Source organism: Temnothorax nylanderi, unplaced genomic scaffold (assembly GCF_030848795.1).
Source record: "Temnothorax nylanderi isolate EJ_2023f unplaced genomic scaffold, tnyl_v1.0 TNYL_tig0041_pilon, whole genome shotgun sequence".
NCBI classification, from domain to species: domain Eukaryota; kingdom Metazoa; phylum Arthropoda; class Insecta; order Hymenoptera; family Formicidae; genus Temnothorax; species Temnothorax nylanderi.
In genome coordinates, this window is record NW_027249103.1 from 819,138 (window position 1) to 841,921 (window position 22,784).

Sequence of the window (22,784 nt, forward strand, 5' to 3'; positions counted from 1 at the left end):
ATGTTGCGAGACACATGTCTTGATATTAAAGCAATAAAGGAACCGGGTAAAGCAATTTTATAATGATAGGTAAATAATAGAAAAGAAAATAACGCTTTTGTGAAATGTTCAATAGCACAACATACATCGGCATCAACAAATGACTTTTGTCGAAACTCCTCCACACAAGCATTACGAAATTAAATTGAATATTGCGTTGGTAACTGATCAATTTTATGGGCAAGTAGTTTCTATATTTTATTAATATTTTATATTTATTTCAACTGTCATTGCATCTTGGGGGATAATTGGGTAATTTTATACATCTGAATAATTTTATACACGCAGTTTTCATGTTTAAATTTTTCGCGTGTACATTTTTTTATTGTACTTTCTACCTATATCTTAATTTTCTTTTTCAGTTTGCTATTAACGTGAACATACGAAGCATTTATATAAAATGTTCCAAACTATTGGGGATTTCCGTGAAAACCACGCCGCTCTTCCCTCTCTCTATTTTTGTTTTTCTCGCTGTCATCCTTCGTTCTCCTTCCTTCTTGTTTCTCGTTATTCATCGCGAGAGGCATCCACTATGAATCGGGCCTAACGAACCGCGATCACGAGGTCGGAAAAAATCGATCGCGCATCGGTACATCCACTATCACCGTGGTATTTGGGTACGAAACTCCTCGCCGTCCTTTCTCCTACACGCCTCTGACCCTTTTCCGTTCTCTGATCCTCGCCGGTCGATAGACCCCGACTGCTGCGGTTGTTCGTAGTTGCTCTATCCTCCTCTCTCTCTCTCTCCTTCTTTACTTTTCTCTCTGTTTATCATTTCTTCGTAAAGTACGCTGCCGTCATACGAATAGGTAGTACATAATGAATTATCGTACAAGACGTGATCAGTGAAATTAAATGATCACTAATAAAATATTCATAATTTGAGACTGTTTAAATATTTACAAGTTCATGTCACTTTGTGAGGGCTGTTATTAATGATGAGTCATCGTAATTCGATAAAGGGGTTTGACATTACTGAAATGATGAATTCGCCTTTGTCCTTAAGTTAATTAAGCCACATTAATTCAATGGTATATATACGAGTAAATATCGATAAATGACGTAACAAATAAGGATATGAAATGTATTGATTGATCACTTTTCCTAGTATTTCTTTCACATTACCTTCAAACTTTTCCATATTTCGTTTGAAATGGAATTATTTCTTTCGTATTGTTTCGATCTTTTTCGCGACGTTAGTTAAATTGTGTCCTATTACTCCGACATTTAATACCAAAATATAAATTAATCCTCCGTGATTTCTTAATTAATTATTTTGTACAAAGTTTGGCTATTTTCAAGATTAGCCGAATCGTCTTGGGATAATTCAATGCTTCGATTAAGGGTCCTACGATGACTTGTCGATAAGCGTTCAGGAGTCTTTGACAGGATCCTCCATAGCGCAGATCAAATGGAGTGATGGTAGATAATGGGTGATATATACGTGGACGAACGCGAATCTTCGGGTAGGATACGAGGCGAATCGAAACTCGCCATGTTGTTCTCCAACTTGGGCGGACAAACGGGAAAACGGATTTGGTTGAGTTTCCCCAAGTTGCTGGCTGGAATCAGGTCGCCTGCTTGCCAGCGAAGTGTATAATACAATAACCATTCGTCATTTCGTGGATAAGAGTATACGTATAGATAATATCTGGGATGTGAATATCACGCGGGACACTGTTACGTATATCGTGCTACGCTGTATTTAATAATCTATTAGCATATCTTTTGACATTTCGGGATCATTTACAATATCTAGATGCCAGATTTGCTCGGCGACGTACATCCGGAGATGATTGATTTTGCAATTTTATGCTTTATAACGGCATTGCCATTAATAATGATATACTAACAACATTAATGCTTTTTATATATCGTAAAATTATTATTGTAAAATAAACACGTGTTACTATATATTTTTTTAAGAAATTGAAGAATGCAACATTATTTTGTTTTAAAAACTGCTACTACATATATTATCATAACACTCTTGATATAATGTATTTTTATCGTTTAAATGAGTTTCGTAAAAGTTGCATTTAACCTTAATTACTAATTGGAAAAACGTCTGTAGGTTCGCGAAATTTTAACGTCGAGACTTCACTTATCACATTATTGTTCTGACTTTTTCATAACTATAAGACATAATTACTCGTGTCATTTATGTTAATCAGAGACAAATTGGTGGAGCGAGTCATTTCATCCAAAAATTATTACACTTTCTATTTTTCAAGCGAATTAACTTTCGCGAATTACTGTACGCATCAATTTGAACAAAAAATATATTTAAGTTATATTGAATATGACATATCTCTTTTAATTTAAAAGATAAAGGAGGCAGTTATCCTGCTCTGCCGCGCTTATAAATATAAATTGAAGTGACACGGTTTTTTACTTACTACTTTACTTTTAATTTGTTGCGACAAAAAGATGGGTCGTTGTCATTTAACAATCGAATTATGGCATCCTGACAACTTAAGCAAAAACTAGGTCAGATTTGATTTTAGCTCGAAAAGACATTATTTCGTGAAATATATAATATTTTCCATCGTTCTTGAAGAATGTTTTTTAAGAAAATTACAAATAGACGGTAAAGTTCAACAAAGAGAGAAAGTAAAATTTATTTATTCACGAAATATTTTTTGCTGTCTATTTATTTAACATTTATTTTAAAATGTGTGAAAAGCAATTTATGAAGAAACATATGAAAGAAGCAATATATTCTAATATTACGAGCTATTTAACATTTAGATTAAAATATAAATATAAATATGAGAAGCAATATACGAAGCAATATATGAGAAGCAATATATGAAGAAGAAAATATATACGAGAAACAATATTAGCATAAAAATTAGCTTTTGAAACTGTTTTATTAAAAAATCCTCAAACAATTAGTTCGTAAAATATTTAGTAATATAAAGATGTTAATTGAAAGACAGTTTTCTCCTCTATTAAAATAAGTTAACACCCGATGCCGAAACTATTAAGTAGGTACACGAGGCAGCTCGTTGGATATCGACGTAGGGAGAATAAGGGAGATTAAGGGGCTCAAGGGTGCGATTAAACGATCCGTTCTTCGAGGTCGCGTGGCGTAACGGCGGAACCAACGTCATCATCTCCACCGATATTCTTTTGATCTGTCAAAAGGACGAGAGTTCGTTGTCTAGACGAATCGACGGCCAAGTAGCGCTCTTCAAACGCGGCGGGACGCATTAAATGCCGAAGCATTTGATGTCAAAAGAGGCGGTGGAAGGGCACGGGCAGGTATATAACCGTAGTGCCGTTGGTTAGAAGGAGTCTCGATGATGATAGCGGACATTCGCGGAAAGGATTAAAGCATGGGATCAAAGTGAGATAAGCGAGTGATCCTGTCGCCAGCAGAAAATCCGCGGAACGCGATTGATCGCGAAATCGTAGAACCCACACTTCAGTCGCTCTATGTCTGCCGCGTTCTCTCTCCCTCGTATTTTACTTTACGAAGTGAAATTCACGCCAGTTTGCTTCAGGAATAACGTATAGAGAGAACAAAGTACTTCCGGCAACTGTAGTATGACGACTCTGAAATTTAAGTACCCCTCAATTAATTTTATAAAGTCAGGGGGACACAAAAGTGGGTACTGAGAACTATCAGAATGCAGTCAACAAATGCGGCAACAAATGTGACGTTGGATGTTAAAATTATTTCATTAGTTGTATGTAACTATTAACGATGAAATAGCTGAATAAATGTAATATTACACTTGTATCTTTATGTAACAAGCTTCATATAATGGCAATTAATATTTTTTCGACTTATAATTAGACATTTCCCTGAAATCAGTTATTATGTCATTATTGTACAATATAATATAGGTATTTTTTGTATCACTAATATACTTTCCAGTAATAAGACCATTTTATATTACTATTTGCTTATGCTCTACCATAATTCCTATATCAATTGCTACAAGTAATTAACACTACTATATTTCCTTAATTCCATACTACGTATTCATTTTTCTTACTGCAACTTTATAATATATAATTGTAGTACTATTTAATTCTCTTCCATTCTCCGGTTGTCTCAATACTACTTTTTTTTCTCTAAGTGGAGCGATAGTTACAAATGGAACATTCTCTACACAGTGTTCCGTGTCCGGCATCGCCCGGAAAGAGAAGAAGAATTCGGAGAAAAGTTTTTTTGGGTGAGAAAGTATTAGCATGCCCTTCTACGGGATGTCTATATTTCACACACATATTACCGGATGTCGTTTCGAGTGAGGTCGTTACTCGGCTAAGATATAACATTTCGTGAAATGTTGTGCTAAATTTTATTCGATAAAAGACATTCGTGAGATGACTTCGAATGATGATAATGCACTTAACTCTATTTGTAAATATAACTACAACTATATCATACGCGTTACATATGTATAAATAAAAAGCAAAATTGTGAAAGCGAACGTAATTAAGTCTAGTGCGTTATAATTCACTATGACAGAGGATAATCGCATGATTAAGTATTAATGTATAATTTATATTTAGTGAAACGCACGTACACGCTCAATTTAATTAAGCTCGTCGTAATTCATCATATTCTTAATTATGATGCTTATCTTAATGAATTTATTGTCGTAATTGCAATTTATATTTCAGCGTATAATATTTTATGTGCTGAAAATCTCCCGCTTCTAGGGACAAGTAACGTAATCGAACTTCACAGGACCCCTTTTGTACGGGCGTACACCCTCTCAATTGCGATCGCATTGGCGACATCCTGTCTGTAATCTTTACCGCAGTAACCCTCGCGTCGTGGGGTGACGACTCTCCGTGTCCGTTCGCGTTTCCCTCTTGCATTTCAGATTTATTATTTATTAGATGGTGACGAGAGAGTACATGTCAAACGCGGTAAAGAAGCGCGTGGTTGGTCGAAAGAAAATTTTACTTCTTCTCTTATTATATTAGTGATATTCAATATTACATTATTTTATCATAAAAATACTGTATAAGATAAAGATACGAAACTTTCATGACTTTAAATTATTTCCGAGAAAATTAAACATTCTAAATATATGTATACTTATAAAAATCGAGATTTTTTGTAAATAAAATCCAAAGCAGAAAAAATGCACTACAAATAATATTATAATTGAGTACTAAGAAATGGCGATTAATAATAAATAGAATTATAGGTGGATTATTCTTTTGATAGGTACGTACACAAGCAAAGATTAGTAAAGCCTAGATCAAATGTAGACGAATTTTTCTTGCGTCAATGAGTAAGGATGTCATTTGTGTCACGAACACGTGGAACCACTTAATAATGTTATTGATCTTCCGTATTTAGAACCGCAAGAGGTGAGCAAGGAATTAAGGATCTATATGTATAATAATGTTACATTTGATCAAAGCAGCAGCGCCATAAAGTGCAACAAGATTGTACTAGCAAGACAATCTTATTACATTATATTAAATATATAAGGCAATTAATCTTATATGTTATACATAAAAAACGTTTGAATATATTGAATTTTTACAAAGAAAGATATACTTCTAAAATTAGTAAAATTATTTACGAATTTTATCTGGTCTGTCACAAGGTAGTTAGGTATAGTTTATCAGTAGAAGGTATTAATTAAAATAATATTCATAAAAATTGGTGAGAATAATTTCAAATAAATCCAATTATTCGAATAATATCGAGAATTAATTTTATATAAAAAAAAATATATGAAGCGCACACAGAGAATTTGCATATTATAAAAAATTTATATTGGAAAATTCGAATATTAACTTTTGGTACTAATAACATAACAAGCAGAATGCTGTTTTATGAATTTTTGAACAGGAATACTAATGGAATCGCTTTATTATGTTATCGATCTTCCATATCTAGAAACGGCAACGTACAGTCAATTAAGAATCTCTACAATATAAATAAAGGATTTTTCTGACATAATAAATCTCTGTTTTAACAGACATATGTATATATATATATATATATATATATATATATATATGATCGAACAAGTTACTACATTGAATGGTTAATCAGTCTTAAATGCCATTTAATGTTTAAACTTTTTACACAATACGTAAACCAATCGGAAAATTCATGCAATTATCGGACAATTTTTCTTGCTCCGCAGGTAAAAGGACGTATTGCAGCTAAGCGATGATCTTCTTGCGGACATGATCGGATGGGAAAACGTAGGAAAATCAAGAGAAAGAACTTCAGACTGCTTATTCCCTTGGTCTTCGTCTAGGCACGTTCCTAAATCACGTTCATCGACCGCAGGGTAGTTTGACCTGGTTGCGGTCGGAGGTAGGTTTCGCTCTTTCTCTCCCCTTTTTATATCTCTCTCTTTTTTTTATATTAATTTACAATACATTAAATTATGCTGTTAGATTGGTCTATTGTTTGCGAACGGTGCCCGGAGTATGTATATAGTATTAGTAATGAAAATCCGCGACAGAATTCGTCATTTTTTGATTTTCATTGTTTGTTTTTTCAACATTTTGACATTTTGACATTTTCGACAAGTTAGCTCAACAAATTGAAGATGATTTTACAAGGTAAAATTTTTTTGGTATAAAGTATTTTGCTATACTTTCAACGTTTTACGAATTCTATCAGAGGAATTGTTTGTCACGGGTGGTTTTATCGTCTATAAAGCTCTTTGGCAACAGCTGGAAAATCTCCAAATTCGTTTATTGCATTCTCTTATAGATTATTGCGTGCTTTATTAAAATCTATATTTTTGTGAGTTTTATTAAATTTACAGTTGGCTACATGTTACAATATGATTTTAATAAGATATATCTAGTTTCATATACAAATGACTATTTAAAGATGGAATATTGATAAAGTTACGAAATTTAATCCTAGAATGCTTGATCTTTTAATAAAAATTTGTATAATTATAATTAATTAATAAAATATAATTAATATAATGCAAAAATAATTTAAATATTAAGTATTTTCAAAAATTAGAGAGCTTAAGGTTTCCCTAAAAATAATCTAGAAAAACCGAAAGGCTTTTATTGAAGATAATATCACACAAAGAACAGTATTATTATAAGATCTTGAAGTGGTTCTCCTTATATGTTTTAAGGGGGATTAGAAATATTAAAATTAATAATTATATATATTATCTTCTTACGAAATGATAGGATTGAAGGAGTAACGACTTGGCCTTCGTTTTCGGTGCAGTTGTTAGCGGCGCCAAGCATGGCGAGGAGCAACAATAATGGTTGCGGACGCGGTTCCAAGCACACCGTTCGTCGCTGCGATGCCGCCGTCGTGTCACGTGGTAAGGCAACGTCCCAGCAGCGCGAATCGATTGTCGTCGTTAACGGAGGCAGCGTCCAGCAACGTAACAACGACGACAGCACCGGGAACAACAACGGCACCGTCACCGGAATCACCGACAGCAGCAACGCCAGCAATCATAGTCAAATAGAGGGTACGGCAGAGTAGAGTCATTTTCTTGGACGTAGACTCGGTGTACTTCAGAATTAATGTGAGTATACTCTCGCATTTATATCAACCGTTTCTTTTTCATAAATTTTAAGAAATTTTTGTATAATTGAATGGATCGCAAAACAAGAAAATTTAAAAGGATAAATTTTAATTCTCGCCGAGTCTTATTCAGACCTAGAAAACTACCTCAGCACTTGACGATTGTGTCATTCATTTATGTTGAAGCGATAATGACAGGCATGTCGAAAAAAATGTATTTGTTAATAGTGCGATAGAACCTTTTCAACAATTCAAAATTTGTTTGAAATAAATGAAGATCTCAAACAGGTAAAGAACGGGGTCCGAACTGACTCCAAGCATCGTAGCCCGTGCGTTTATCGAAATCGTCAGTATTGCAAGGATTAATATAGAAGATATCTACACTGCTTTGTGTATTTGCGGGTTTTATTTAAACAGGGTTTATACGAGAGAAAGGCTTTTCCCTTCCGCCTCTCAAGAGATCAAATACTTTAGAAAATTTTGCTCTTTCAACCGCACGCTTCCTCCAGAAATTAAAGCTCGTTTTCAAATGATTTGTGATTCTAAGAAGAGTAAATTATTTCTCTTTTTCTTGTGTAAGAACGGTTATATACAAAGTAAATATAAGGTATAAGCTAAAAAGTAATTATTTCTCAATTTGCAAATATTATTTTATTCTTTATAATTATTCCATATTTTATAATTATCTTTTTCAAAATGTTTATTATATTATACATTACATATATACTGAAATAATAAAAGAGATAATAAAGTCAGTTAGTTGATCAAAGAAAACATATAATTGTAATGTATTAAAAAAAACTATAATTTGAAATGTGCGTGCATATTATTTGAAAATTCTATACGTTGTTTTGTATATTACAATATTAACATTTTACCGATTGTTCGGATTAATCTACTCGTTTTATCCACTGAACGATTAAATGGGTGGATTGATCTATTTTGCACTACGCCATTTAAAGAAGCAGTATTAAAAGAAATTATAAGAAAAGGAGAAAGGAAATCCCCTCAAGAGGGCGATAAAAATTATGCTTAGTCAGGCATAGCTTGAACGGTGTTAAGACACCGAGAATAAGTTCTATGAAGGATTATTTTGTACACAATCCGATTGAGCCTTTAAATGTGATTGTCGCAAACGATTAATTAACGTAAATGTCGAACGCTTGGCACAACTACATTGTTACCACGCGAATCTACTGCAGAGCAAACGAGTGAGGAGAGCGAACAGAGAAGATGTAAGAGGGAGAACGTGTCCCGCAGTTGTGCAAACAAATTCAGCTAATTAATCGAGAAGAGCGCGACTGTTCTACAGTTGGACGCCTACATCTGGAGTTTAGTTTCTCCTCTTCGTCGTTTTCCGTGCGTTACTCGTTAGAGCGAGAAAGAGCGAGATATTCTGCTCCTCCGTGGAAACATTAATTAAGTGGCAAGTTTACGTTCCGTCATAGACGACAGATTATATATATCTTATTGCTTTCTATTTTTAACTGTCGTTCGCATTTATAGTTTACTCACACGCGCGAGAGAAAATGAACAATAATATATGCGTTTAATTTGCTTTACATTAATTTTAATACATAAATGCATTAATTTTTCAACGAGCTTTTAAATGCAAATTAATGGAATTAATTGAAATTTACTGAAAACATATGGGAAACAAGATTATTAAAGCCCTTGGCCCTTGCACAATGCCAGGCAACAGGCAATAGGAACAGGGAATAGGAACAGAATTTTCGACGCGTTGGAATCTATTCTCTATTGCCTGTACCTGATCAATCACTAAAAGCGTTATATAAAATCAAATCACTGTGATTGGTCAGGTACAGACAATAGAGAACAGAAATCCAACGCGTCAGAAATCTTGTTATTATTCCCTCTTCCTATCGCCTGTTGCCTGGGATCGTGCAAGGGCCTTTACTGTTATTATATTATACTCATATCTTTATTAAGAGTTGTAAATAAGCTCAATATTTTGTTGCATAATGATAATGTAATGGAAAACAATATGATTGTAACACACACATATAATATTGAATAAATACTTATTGTTAGTATACAATATCATGTCATATACAAGATGACATGCTATCTAAATTGCTTAACTTGATATGTAAAAATTAATAATTAAGCTTGAAATTATATAAATTTTAATTCGAAATAAATGCTCACTTAAAATTATATAAGATCGATTCATTTTTGTCCATTTTTATTCTTGGCAAGTATTATGCAATAACATCTTTTTCTATGCTTTAAAATCAAATTAGAATTAGATCAAAATGGATTGCTAACAATATTTGCAACAAAATTTGAGCTTTTATTCCTGTTACTCGTCAAACATTGAAATTTCGCCGTCGTTTAGTTTGTCGATGTTTCTGTTGCAGACGAGAGAGTGAATGCATCACGCAGGATGAATTCGTGCGCGCTTTACTTCGCCCAACTGCGGGCGATGCTCGTGAGGAATCTCCTGCTGAAGAAACGCGATACGCGGAAGACGTTTATGGTATGTCCAATCTAATTTTGATATACCGATTGGTATACTGCAATTAAAAGTTTCCATCGTGGTAACAATTGGCGCTTGATTATCTCTTGGGCCACGATCGATTATTTTCGGAATTCAACTTTAAAATGGAGACCTGTGAACACTCTTAGTCACTCGGTGTAATTTTCATTTACCTGATAATCCTCGGAGAAATGTGGTTAAATTAAAAATCGACACCTGTCTCGGGGAACAAGTCCTGGGACATGTGCCAAGTGGATATTCGTGCCATCACGAGCAGAAATGTGTTGCCAAAATCATTCTTGAAGGTTTTCTTGAAAGGAGGCAATAGCTGCTTATTTAAATCAATCGAATCGAAGTGACGAACTTAAAAGCTCGTTGTCACGCCGTGAGAAACACCTTGATATTCGATCAACTTATATTATCTTCTACATTTGAAGCATGGAATGTGCCAAACATACCGACACTGTTTACTGGGAGAATTGTACAACGGGAAACTATCTATATAGTTTAGCCCAACTAAACGGGTCTATAACAGAATTTGTTTAAAAATAGCTGAGATATATAAAGATTTCTATGATATATGAAATTTCTATCTTCACTTCTTGACTCCTTGACTCTTTGAATTTTCGATGCTTTTAAACCTCAGCTAAAAAAATCTATCTTGAGTTTTTTTCGATTGAGTTTGATTAACAATACACGATAGATATATATGGAAAAATAAGATAGTATAAGATCAATACAGTATAAGAGTTATATAACTTTACATTTAGAGCCTCCGTCGAATTTTCGCCGAGAATAGCTAACTTCACATTCATTAGGTAATCCGTAGAACTGTATAAATATAAGAGTACGACGAAAGTAAAACGACGAAAAAGAAGAGATTGACGCGGACGTTTGCGGGAATGGCGACGACACGACTGCGTCTTGTCGCAGACTGCGTTCGCCAACTACGTTGCCAATCGGGCGTTTTTGCGTAATCGCGGTGCCAACTGGGCCAAGGGTTAGATGAAGAAGGGAAAAGGCTTCTCTATCTCGTTGAATTTCTCGCGCTTTTTTTACATTATTGTCGCCGAGCATATGAAGATGTTGCATTAATAAGTATAATTAGAAATTAGATACGTTCCGTAATAAGAAAAAGTTATAATTATAATTTGATAAATCATATTCGGAAATTTACTTAAATTAAATACTTGAATTAAATTTGGAAATTTAATTAAATTACATATAATATTAATATGATCATGTATACAAATATCAATATTATACTTAATTAAAATAATGAAGAGTTCTAAAAATCATAAGTAATTCGATAGCTCAAGCATAATTTCGCTAATTACAGTTTCATATTATAGGAACATGATTCTTTCCATAGATAAATATATTTGATTTCAAACACGAAGTAAGTTATTTTGTATCTACTGAAATCTCTCTGAAATTTGATTCGTCAAGATATATTAATTTTTAATCTATTATATATTATATAATAGTCTGATATTAATTCTTAGATAAAATTATCTTTCATAATTTAAAATTTTTAATAGTTTTTGTCAAGTCTAGGACACTCGCTAATCTATATCGCTGAAATATATATTTCACATATGTGTCATAAATTGATAAATTATTTAGAAGAGAGAATAGACTTTTATCTTGGTTGTTAAATAATTACCGATTTTTTAAATTTGAGATTAAATATTTACACATTTTCCGAGAACCTAAGATATATTTAGTATATATAAATATATTAAATATTTTTTCTTTTTATAGATTAATGAATTATCTAGAAACTCCAAATGCTCCTTATATCTTAATTGGATGCAGTTATGCAATAAGGAACCAAGCGCATTTTCGTGATTTTTAGTTCTGTATTGCAAAGTGATCGTAAAAGTTTGTAATATGCGTTTTAAAAAAGTAAATAACACAAATTGGAATTGTATTTGAGGAAGATTATAGTTCGGTCATTGTATGTGATAACGTTGGCGCAGAATTTTATTTCTAATATTTCGCGTTCTAGCAGAAAAATAAGGTTTTGGAATTGGTTCCGCATTGCAGAGCTGCATCCAATTCTCAAATAATCACTCATCTTCTGAATCTCTATTCCAATATCTACAATTTGCTAGAATGTTTGGTTATTTATTATATTGTATATATCTAGATACATGGCGAGAAAACCCATTTTTCACTGTTTGATACTCGTAATCACATATTACACGTATTCATCTATAGTAATCTATACTCAATCAGTGACAAAGTAGTAGAAAGAATATTTCACTATGTTGTGGTAGGATCTACTGGGAATCTGCAAAGATTACAAATTTCCTTTATTATCAGCTTGATCTTGAGCGGAACTCTGCTTTCGTCAAAAATGTCAAGTATCATTACTGAAATAAGCTCACTTTTTGCGAGCGTTTCTCTGCTTATTATCCTTGGCCTTGAAGATAGCTGGATCAAGAACGTTAACGGGTCCGTTATTCCACAATGAAACAGACACAGATTCGGTAGGCTCGACGGTGGACGGCAACAGATGGGGCCCGATCAGAAAATACGCTTGCTCGACCCAGGTAGGCAGAGGCAACCCGGCGACGCAACACTGCCACAGTGGCAGGCCCAAATGAACCAGCATTATGCGGAAGTACGTGGTAAAATTGTCAGCCAGATGGTACCAGCCGCTGCCTCGATGGAGCCAAATACTCGGCGAATTCTGTTCCTGTTTAGAACGATATGCCAAATAGATCCTACTGTTTTCGGGCCCCGGAAAGCACTGGCCGATCTCGAAGAGTTTGCAGTCGCGCGAGTCCCCGGAAAACATGGCATCCTGCGGCTCCGCGGTGACGTTTCCCCCTTGGACCCCCGATTCTTGCGTCGACGGTCCCGCCTGCCGATCCTTGCCGACGTATCTCTTCAACGACGAAAGACCGCCGATTTCCATACGACCTATTGAGAATTCCTCGCCTGTATCGACATGAAATTTTCGAATTAGCGTCGGTGAATTAAAGCCATCAGTTTGAGATCAATAAGTCTTCTACACTGCTACGAGTAAAAATCCGGGAAAAGTATAAAGTACTTTTGGAACATCAAAAGCCTTTTTAAACGATTACGTGATGTGTTTTCGACGGTGCCGCTTTGATTATCATCTCTCATTATTTGGACAACTGAATTATGACTACACTGATTAATGTATCTCAGTGTACTGTTTACTTTGCCGAATGAAAGATTCTTTGATAGATCTAGGATTGTTGATAGCAAAATGCTGAACGCGGTAAAAGAGTCCGTGACACGCAAGCTTTAGGAGAAATCAGCAACTAATGGTTTCAGTGATTAGGAATTAATGATTTTTATCACATTATCACAACATGAAATCCAACATTCAAAGGTAAAATGTATATCTTGGGAAGTTTTCAGATGAACCCTAAATCCCGAAGGCGATAACCATTTTTGCACAAAAAGGGATTACTCTTTTATTCGCAGTTTTACTTAAAAATCACAAATTATGTTAATTAAATGAAATTATATCTTAAAATGTTGCTGACTTGGAATAATAAATATCTACAAATTTACAATAAACCTGTAATATGATGATGATAATTTATAAAGTTTATAATTTACAAAATTATATGGAATATTATTTTAATAATATAAGAAAAATTTTTCTAATGGATAAAATTACACGTAATAAATAAAATAAAATAAAATAAAAATAGAATATAATTTTACGGGGCATATATGAATATTAAAATGGAAAAAATACAATCGATGAGAGCGAAAGGATTACGGGAGGATTACATTGAGCTGGAAATTAAAATATTCATCGAGAATACCTGCTATATCAAGATTCCACTGTAGCAGGAAACCGTCGATGGAGGCGTAAAAATTCCGGATGTCCTCGGGAAGCGCGCAGCAATGGCGTTGCTCCCAGGTGGTGATGGCGCCGGATTCGCAGCCGTTTCGCCTCTCGACTCGCACATTTCTCACGCACGGCGAGCCCTCGAGGATCTTGACCACGCCGAGGGTCAGATTCTCGTAGAAGGAATCCTCGGTGACAATGTCCACACAGAACGACATCGTCTCGGAATTCTTACCCTCCGTCTTTTGCAAATTTATTCGTTTTTATATTGATCTGCTCTTTTCAAGATTTAACATTGCAAAATATATTTCTATTGATCTTTCTCAATCTCCAACTATTTTGTAAGCTATTGGTACTTTTACATTAAAAAAGAGCGAAAGAGGAATCGTAAAGAAATCGTAAAGGATAATCGAGGCAAGAATTACAATATTGTTAGCAGCATTTTATATAGACACACAACTATATCCAAAGTGTTTACAATTATGTCAAAGAACGAGAAAATAATCAAAGCTATACTTTATATTTGTATAAATAATTAATATTTTAATATATTATATTTTTTTCCATGTACATTCCCCTCAGACCATTATGCAATTCAAATTTATTCTCGTTTTTTTTTGTTCTACCTCTTATCATTCTCTGTTTCTTACTATACCTCTCTTATATAATGCCCGCTCCTTGCAGCAGATAAAAGTTAAAAGACGTGACGAGTAAATGAATGGTGCATTAAGTCACAGATGGAAGCAATTACCATTTGTATGTTTATGCTATTCGGCTCACTTATTCTGCTCATTTCCTACGAAGAAGAAATATAAGGATCTCATTCACTCGCATTCGAACATTATGACGTTTTTGTAATCGACGTTACGTCGATCTGGGTTACGTAATTGTATTGATACCAATGATACCAACGCCGAAATGGTACAAATTTTTGCACTACGATCGCATTACGACACATTACGATTCGCTCGTGACAATGTCAAAAAGATCTCTGTGAACAGTGTGAAGACTGTGAAGGTCTACCTTTCGACGGTCTAGCAATCATCGCGAAGAGTATGCGTCGGTTCTTTGTTGATTGCCATGACGACGGAACTTTCGAAGCTATCAATACCCCCAAACAATGCACAGAGTGTCTCACAATTATTGTCTCTTTGTACGTACATCCATAATTAATTTAAAAAATTTTATTGAAGCTTTTCGATTTTTTCTTAAGAAAGATTTAGGTTGTGTGTGTGTGTGTGTCTCAGCTTTTTACATAATCTATTTAAATATATTTAATGTCATGACAATCGAGCCTGTAAAAGCAAGATTTATCCCATTGAAATGAAATTTACTTCAAAAAACAACTATGACTCATTTAATTTTTTTGTATAAATTAACGTTACTAAGTATAATATATCTATTATTTTAATTATTTATAAAACAAACATTTATATCTCAATATCATTAAAAAAAAGATTACAACTATAATAATTTACAAATTATAATTATTAATAAGTTATCATGCACCCTCATGTTTAAATTATCAATATAAAGTTCTTTCTACTATCTCTGAGTAGAGCTTTGTGAAAAATTCTTGAAAGAAAATTGTCAATTTATCAAAAGGGAAGAACACGCAGTTGAAACGATTTGAAGTATTGTTTAGTATCGCGTTGCGAATAGTGAAATGGGACAGCAGGTGCGCGTATGGAACACGGAATAATTACGAGATACGCGGGTTCTTACCACGCATAGAATTTATGTGTTACGTTTTCAGAGATGCAATATAAAACGAAGGGTAACTACTCTATCTTGCAGCGTACTGCAAGTATTAACTGCAAAAAAATATGAGAAATATTTTATTCATTCAGTGTAAACCATGTAATTATGGAGTAGCTATATTTACAAAATGTATTTTTTAAAAGATGACGAGAAATTCTCTTTGATTTTTTTTTATATTCTTTCCGGAAGCTTTATTTTTCTCATTACCAATTAATTTTAGAATTATAAATAGTAAAGTATGTATATTTTCTTATATATATGTATTTTTAATTATTTAGTAAATAAAAAAGGGATAAGGAAGAAGGGAAAGATGATATATATATATATATATACATGATAGTTAATAGATTAATAATATTAATCTATACATATATATAATTATTGTTAATTTATTAATTATCATCTGTCTCTCCAGAGAGACGAGTTTAGAAGTTTATTTCTTTGAAGTTGCTATTTGATTTCTTTTACCAAAATGATACTCAGTTATTACTGTAAGTGTTACGAACGGAGAATTAACTTCTAACGATGCGTATTTATTTGATCCGAAATCAGTACCACTTGATTGCTCACAGGAGGTCGTTCTACCCCTCTATATCCTTGGAGCCTTGATCGTGGTGAAGGCCATGATACCCAACCCAAACTTTCCCGCGATGACGACGCAGAGGCATGAAGGAGATATATTCAAATTATTCAAAGGCTACAAAAACAATACGATCGCCGTGGTACCCAATTCTACGGAAACCCTCGTGAGTACTAGTCTCTAAAGATCACCGCCGACTCAATGCGTTGAATCAAGTACAAGTACTTTTGCTTTTAAGTGTTATAAAATACAATTTGTATAATACAATTATAATTAACATATGTATGAATAAAATTATTATATTGTCCCGTTTTATTTTTTGTTAAAAATATTTTTTATTGCGAATTGATTTGTCTGTTTAAATAAGCTCCCTTGCTGTTTCAAGTATAATTCTGCAAAAGTTGACGTTCGAAAAAAAATCCAATTTTCATGTTTATCAATAAGAATATAAAATCTTAACTCCGTTTTTTTGAAAATCTTTTGAAACAATATTTTATCTAGAAATAATTAATTTTAAATTCAATTAAAAATTACATTTCTTTTCGCCACATACACAGTAAAAAATTTTGTGTCAATGGAAGTCCACTCTCAATTTTGTGTTAAAATAACTCATTCATTGTGTTATTTTTGACATTTAGAAATGTTATAACATTCTCATTGACACAAATTTTTTTACTGTGTATATATCTTTTACAATATCGTATGTAATCTTATTTCGCCATAAATTGCTTGAAGAAATGGCCTCTCTGCCGGATATTGTGAGATTTCACGTAATATAAAATTAATGATGTATTTTCTAGAGCTTCTTAAACTCCATGAATAGCCTCTGGCGTTCTATGTTGGATTATCCCGATAAGCTTCCCTTAAACTTCATGGTGTTCGACACGAAGGATGATCTGCAAGCAGCGTACTGGAGAGATCCTTACAGCGTACCCTTAGCAGTTATCTTCGAGGACCCCCAGCCAATATCACAGCGTCTTATGTAAGATAATTAATTTTTACAAGCTTAGCTCAGTTATTAGTTTTTTTTTATTAATACATGGAACCTTTTTTATTGTTTAGATATGAAATTAGGACGAATCCTTCGTATACCTTGCCCGTATCGCCGACCGAATTGTATTCTGCTCCGATCAGTTGTCGAAAGAATAAGACCGGGCACTGGATGGGCGACATTTTATCAATAAAAACCGGGGAATCCTGTCCCGTCAACAATTACTTGCATTCCGGCTTCTTGGCCTTGCAGATGATAATGGATATCACAAAGATAAGAGTGAGTTCTCTTTCTTTTACTTTGAAGATTAGTAAATGTCTACTAATTTTATTTGTGAGTCACGTTTTTTGCTTGATAAGAACATAAGTCTGATCTGGTAATTAAATTTAGGGATTGAGCCTGATGTTACTTTTTGCAGTTAGATATGGGAAATTCCGACGTGACAATACCGGATATCAAACTCATAATGTTTCCCAAGGAAGCGTATACCGCTGGTGAGTAGTCTTACCAGAAATTTTTAGATTTACTTATTTCTGCAATACACGCCACGTTTACTGTGTTAACGATTATATTATGTCCTTAGACTGGATGTTGGCCTTCAGAGTTGTTATTCCGCTTTACATGGTCTTAGCGCTCTCGCAATTTGTCACCTATCTTCTGATCTTAATAGTCGGCGAGAAGGAAAATAAGATTAAAGAGGGAATGAAGATGATGGGCTTAAACGATTCCGTGTTTTGGTAAGATCATAAATTTATAAATAACTGTCGAATATCGATTTTCAGCCCCGACGATATAACTTCTCCTAAATTAACTTCTTTAATTTATGTCAAGTGTTCTTAATAATATTCTCTCAAAGCGTTATGTATTTCTTTTCTTCCTCTCGTAGGTTGTCTTGGTTCATCATCTACAGCATTTTCGTCTTTTTGCTCTCTGCCGTCGGAGTGGTGTTACTCTTCACACTCCAAATGTTTCAACACACGCACTTCCTGCCGATATTCCTTTTGGTTGTTCTATACAGTTTCTCCGTAATTATGTTTGCCTTTATGATCACGCCATTCTTCGACAAGTCGCGCGTAAGTAATTCTTGACAGGATTCTTCTTCATATATTTACTTTTAATGAAATTTTTATACCTAAAATTTTTTTTTAATTTTGTTCTGAAATGCAATTTTTGTGACAAATTCTACAATTGTATATGTATCTAAATATTCTTAGATTAACAAAAAACAGTATAAATTATTTGTCTATTACTTTCTTAATCAATAAAGATTATATTATTAATACGAGCATAATAAAAATATCTTTTTACTTGTTTCAGACGGCTGGTGTCTTGGGAAATTTTGCTGTCACGATACTGAGCTTGATGTACTTCATCCAAGTATTCGTGCGTGATTCCAGCTCAGTCACATACTGGTTCGTTTCTTTGATCAGCCCAGCCGCCGTCGCCTTGGCAATGGATAAGGTAAGTCTCGAAGTACTCTGTGATGACAATTTATCCCATCGGGATTTAGATTTAATGATTTAATCTCTGACATAATTTTGAAACAAATTGACAATAATAGTAATGGTTTGTTTAATTTTCCACAAAAGACTATAAAATATGTAATTTTTATAATTTTTTTGAAGAACATTAAACAATTTACACATTTTCTATTATTAAATAAATGTTTTACTTAATATTTATAAACGATTTAACAAGGAGAGACTTACAAGTGTTTTTATAATTGCGACAATGTGGATTTCTGATGTATATCATGTATTTTAAGAAGCTTGGCACTGTGTTACCTAGGCTCTAGTGCTGGATCTGCAAGGTGAGGGAGTCAATTTCGACAATCTCTGGTCCGGCCCAGGGATACCTTTCGGTGGCAGCCTCATCATGATGACTCTGGATATCTTTCTGTATGGCTATCTGGCCTATTATCTCGATTCCGTGATACCAAGTACGTTTGTTTTAATTTTTTTCGCAATTTACCGCAATGCTATTATATTGTTTCACACGAAAATATTCTAATTTTTTGCTAAGTACAAGAATATTCTTACATTCAAATAATTCTTGGAAACAATTTATTTGCGTGGATAGAACTTAATGTAAAGATCAATTTCTAGGTGAACATGGAACTAAGAGGCCACCTTGGTTTTGTTTTTTACCTGGATATTGGTGTTCAAAGAAGGTTCAAAGGGTGAGTTTTTAAGAGTATATAACAAAAATATTAAATAAAACCATAAATCTCTCATTATAATATATTTATACATACAGGGTGTCACTGAATGTTTGGTACTTTTCTCATATTTAGATAGAGCGAGCCAAACTGAGTCGAAAAGTCATGTACCATTTTGCAATTTTCGCAATAGTTGATGAGTTATTAATGATTAAAAATCGCCGTATTAGCCCGGCCCACCGCCAAATCCAAGCGAGCGCGAGATGCGGCCGCCCCGCGGTCGGAGCGCGGGCAGTTGTTTCTACTTAGCGGGCGATGATTACGCACGAACGGGCGTAACGCCGGGAACCCGTACTGAGCGATGATAGTTTCTCGCCTTTTTTAAATAGAAATAAAATTTTCTAACAACATAGAAAAATTTTTTGTGCGTACGTATGTACATACGTGTGTACATGCATACACACAGGAACATATCAATTGTACTGCTTAAAAAAGCGATTACTCAATTTACTTTTTTTCTTTTATAAGTAACGGTTGTCTTTAAGAAGAATATTTTCTTGATGATAGTCTTAAAATGTACAAATTTTAGAAAGAGTCTTTATCATGTACTCGAAAGAAGAATTTTATACTCCTTCAAAGAACATAATAAAATTTTATCAAAGAAAAGTCAAAATAATAAATAAAGTAATATGAGGACCCTCGAGATTAAAATAGGAGAAGTCAAGGCTATGAGGGTCAGACGCAGATCACAGTGCGTAATATCAGAAATAACTGATTATTCGTCGTTTTGATACATTACATCGATCCGTACGTTTCGCTCAGTTTTGAGCCATCTTCAGCGGTAGTTACAGAAATTAAGTTACACGTTCTCCGTACCGTATGGTGAGTATATGATTCAAAGTATCAGAAAAATAGACCAATTGATCCATATCTGTAAATTTGTTCAATTAATGTTGAGATATTAAAAAGATCCCTTAGGAAACTCACCATTCGGTCTGAAAAACGTGGAATACAGAGCCATGTACATAATAACTACTCTCTGCGAGAAGACTTGACGATCTTATCGACACGACACATGCACAGCAATGATATGAAAGGTCTTGCAAGAAGAGGCATGTCGTAGGTCAACACACCGGCGAGGATTATAACAAAGCCACGATTTGACACCGTCTCAAACTGACACGGATTTTTGCATCATGCATATGTCACGGTTTTGAGCAAATTGTAATCCATGCTCATGAACTTTGGTCGTTGGCAAATCGGGGTTTTACTATTGGTACATGTAATTTGTGACGGTGTCAAATCGTGCTTTGTTATAATCCTCGCCGGTGTGTTGACCTACGACATGCCTCTTCTTGCAAGACCTTTCATATCATTGTGTGTCGTGTCGACAAGATCGTCAAGTCTTCTCGCAGAGAGTATTCATTATGTACATGGCTCTGTATTCCACGTTTTTCAGACCGAATGGTGAGTTTCCTAAGGGATCTTTTTAATATCTCAACATTAATTGAACAAATTTACAGATATGGATCAATTGATCTATTTTTCTGATACTTTAATCAATAAAGATTATATTATTAATACGAGCATAATAAAAATATCTTTTTACTTGTTTCAGACGGCTGGTGTCTTGGGAAATTTTGCTGTCACGATACTGAGCTTGATGTACTTCATCCAAGTATTCGTGCGTGATTCCAGCTCAGTCACATACTGGTTCGTTTCTTTGATCAGCCCAGCCGCCGTCGCCTTGGCAATGGATAAGGTAAGTCTCGAAGTACTCTGTGATGACAATTTATCCCATCGGGATTTAGATTTAATGATTTAATCTCTGACATAATTTTGAAACAAATTGACAATAATAGTAATGGTTTGTTTAATTTTCCACAAAAGACTATAAAATATGTAATTTTTATAATTTTTTTGAAGAACATTAAACAATTTACACATTTTCTATTATTAAATAAATGTTTTACTTAATATTTATAAACGATTTAACAAGGAGAGACTTACAAGTGTTTTTATAATTGCGACAATGTGGATTTCTGATGTATATCATGTATTTTAAGAAGCTTGGCACTGTGTTACCTAGGCTCTAGTGCTGGATCTGCAAGGTGAGGGAGTCAATTTCGACAATCTCTGGTCCGGCCCAGGGATACCTTTCGGTGGCAGCCTCATCATGATGACTCTGGATATCTTTCTGTATGGCTATCTGGCCTATTATCTCGATTCCGTGATACCAAGTACGTTTGTTTTAATTTTTTTCGCAATTTACCGCAATGCTATTATATTGTTTCACACGAAAATATTCTAATTTTTTGCTAAGTACAAGAATATTCTTACATTCAAATAATTCTTGGAAACAATTTATTTGCGTGGATAGAACTTAATGTAAAGATCAATTTCTAGGTGAACATGGAACTAAGAGGCCACCTTGGTTTTGTTTTTTACCTGGATATTGGTGTTCAAAGAAGGTTCAAAGGGTGAGTTTTTAAGAGTATATAACAAAAATATTAAATAAAACCATAAATCTCTCATTATAATATATTTATACATATACACATTGGATAACTTTATTCTTTTTTTTTTAAATAGAATTATTATAAATTTTTTTTACTGAGATATACCATTTTATTGATGTACGAACTATTTAAAATATTTTAAAATAATATAAAAACGTCCAAGAAACTTTATAAAAACATGTGGGAGATATTCTAAAGTATCTAAAAGGTTTTCTTATTAATCGACTCACTCTTTTGTCCTTTTAACAATAAGACATTAGTTGTTGATAAGTTCTGGGTGATACTTGCAGGTACCGTCATCAAACGGCGAGTCGAACTCGTTCATTCCGGGCGAGGAGGCAAATCGCGACGTGGAGCCGGTGGTGCGCGAGATGAAGGGCCGCGAAGCGATCAGGATAGCCGACCTCTACAAATCGTTCCACAAGTGCAGGCGTCCGGAGATCAAGGCGGTAAACGGCATCAATTTAACTATCTACGAGGGACAGATCACCGCCATCCTCGGCCACAACGGCGCTGGCAAGACCACCCTCTTCAACATTCTCACGGGCTTGACCGCACCTACATCCGGCACCGCCCTCATATTCGGCTACGATGTGCGCGATTCCAATGACATGCGGGCGATACGCAGCATGACCGGGGTTTGTCCGCAACACGACATCCTCTTCGATCTGCTGACGCCGCGCGAACACCTCGAGTTCTTTGCCACAGTGCGTGGCATTTCACGCTCGATGATACGACATGAGGTATGTACTTATGTAGTCAACAAAAACATCTATAGATTTCATATTTATTATATTGATTTATATATATTACTTTGCATAGTAGTGTGTATTAATTAATGAAAGTCAGCATTTTTATTTGTTAGACAGAATAAAAATCGATAAAGATTAC

General features: G+C 34.2%; 2 protein-coding genes across 2 annotated transcripts in view; one reads left to right on the forward strand and one right to left on the reverse strand.

Annotated features, from left to right (window-relative positions):
• LOC139771582 (cholesterol transporter ABCA5) overlaps positions 1 to 22,784 on the forward strand; it is a 38,946-nt gene that overhangs the window by 3,867 nt on the left and 12,295 nt on the right. The window contains exons 2-14 of the mRNA XM_071704458.1: positions 6,171 to 6,346; positions 7,235 to 7,487; positions 9,925 to 10,043; positions 16,218 to 16,391; positions 17,026 to 17,207; positions 17,288 to 17,495; positions 17,635 to 17,710; positions 17,800 to 17,953; positions 18,103 to 18,289; positions 18,534 to 18,677; positions 19,005 to 19,155; positions 19,322 to 19,395; positions 22,184 to 22,636. Of these exons, the coding sequence (XP_071560559.1) occupies positions 7,253 to 7,487; positions 9,925 to 10,043; positions 16,218 to 16,391; positions 17,026 to 17,207; positions 17,288 to 17,495; positions 17,635 to 17,710; positions 17,800 to 17,953; positions 18,103 to 18,289; positions 18,534 to 18,677; positions 19,005 to 19,155; positions 19,322 to 19,395; positions 22,184 to 22,636 (2,157 nt within the window). The 5' untranslated portion in view covers positions 6,171 to 6,346; positions 7,235 to 7,252. The remainder of the gene's footprint in view (positions 1 to 6,170; positions 6,347 to 7,234; positions 7,488 to 9,924; positions 10,044 to 16,217; positions 16,392 to 17,025; positions 17,208 to 17,287; positions 17,496 to 17,634; positions 17,711 to 17,799; positions 17,954 to 18,102; positions 18,290 to 18,533; positions 18,678 to 19,004; positions 19,156 to 19,321; positions 19,396 to 22,183; positions 22,637 to 22,784) is intronic.
• On the reverse strand, positions 11,468 to 14,135 carry LOC139771632 (tubulin polyglutamylase complex subunit 2). The gene is made up of 2 exons (XM_071704560.1): positions 13,859 to 14,135; positions 11,468 to 12,992 (listed from the first exon to the last, which is right to left on the reverse strand). The coding sequence occupies exons 1-2, from the start codon at positions 14,100 to 14,102 to the stop codon at positions 12,433 to 12,435; spliced, it is 804 nt and encodes a 267-aa protein (XP_071560661.1). The 5' UTR covers positions 14,103 to 14,135; the 3' UTR covers positions 11,468 to 12,432.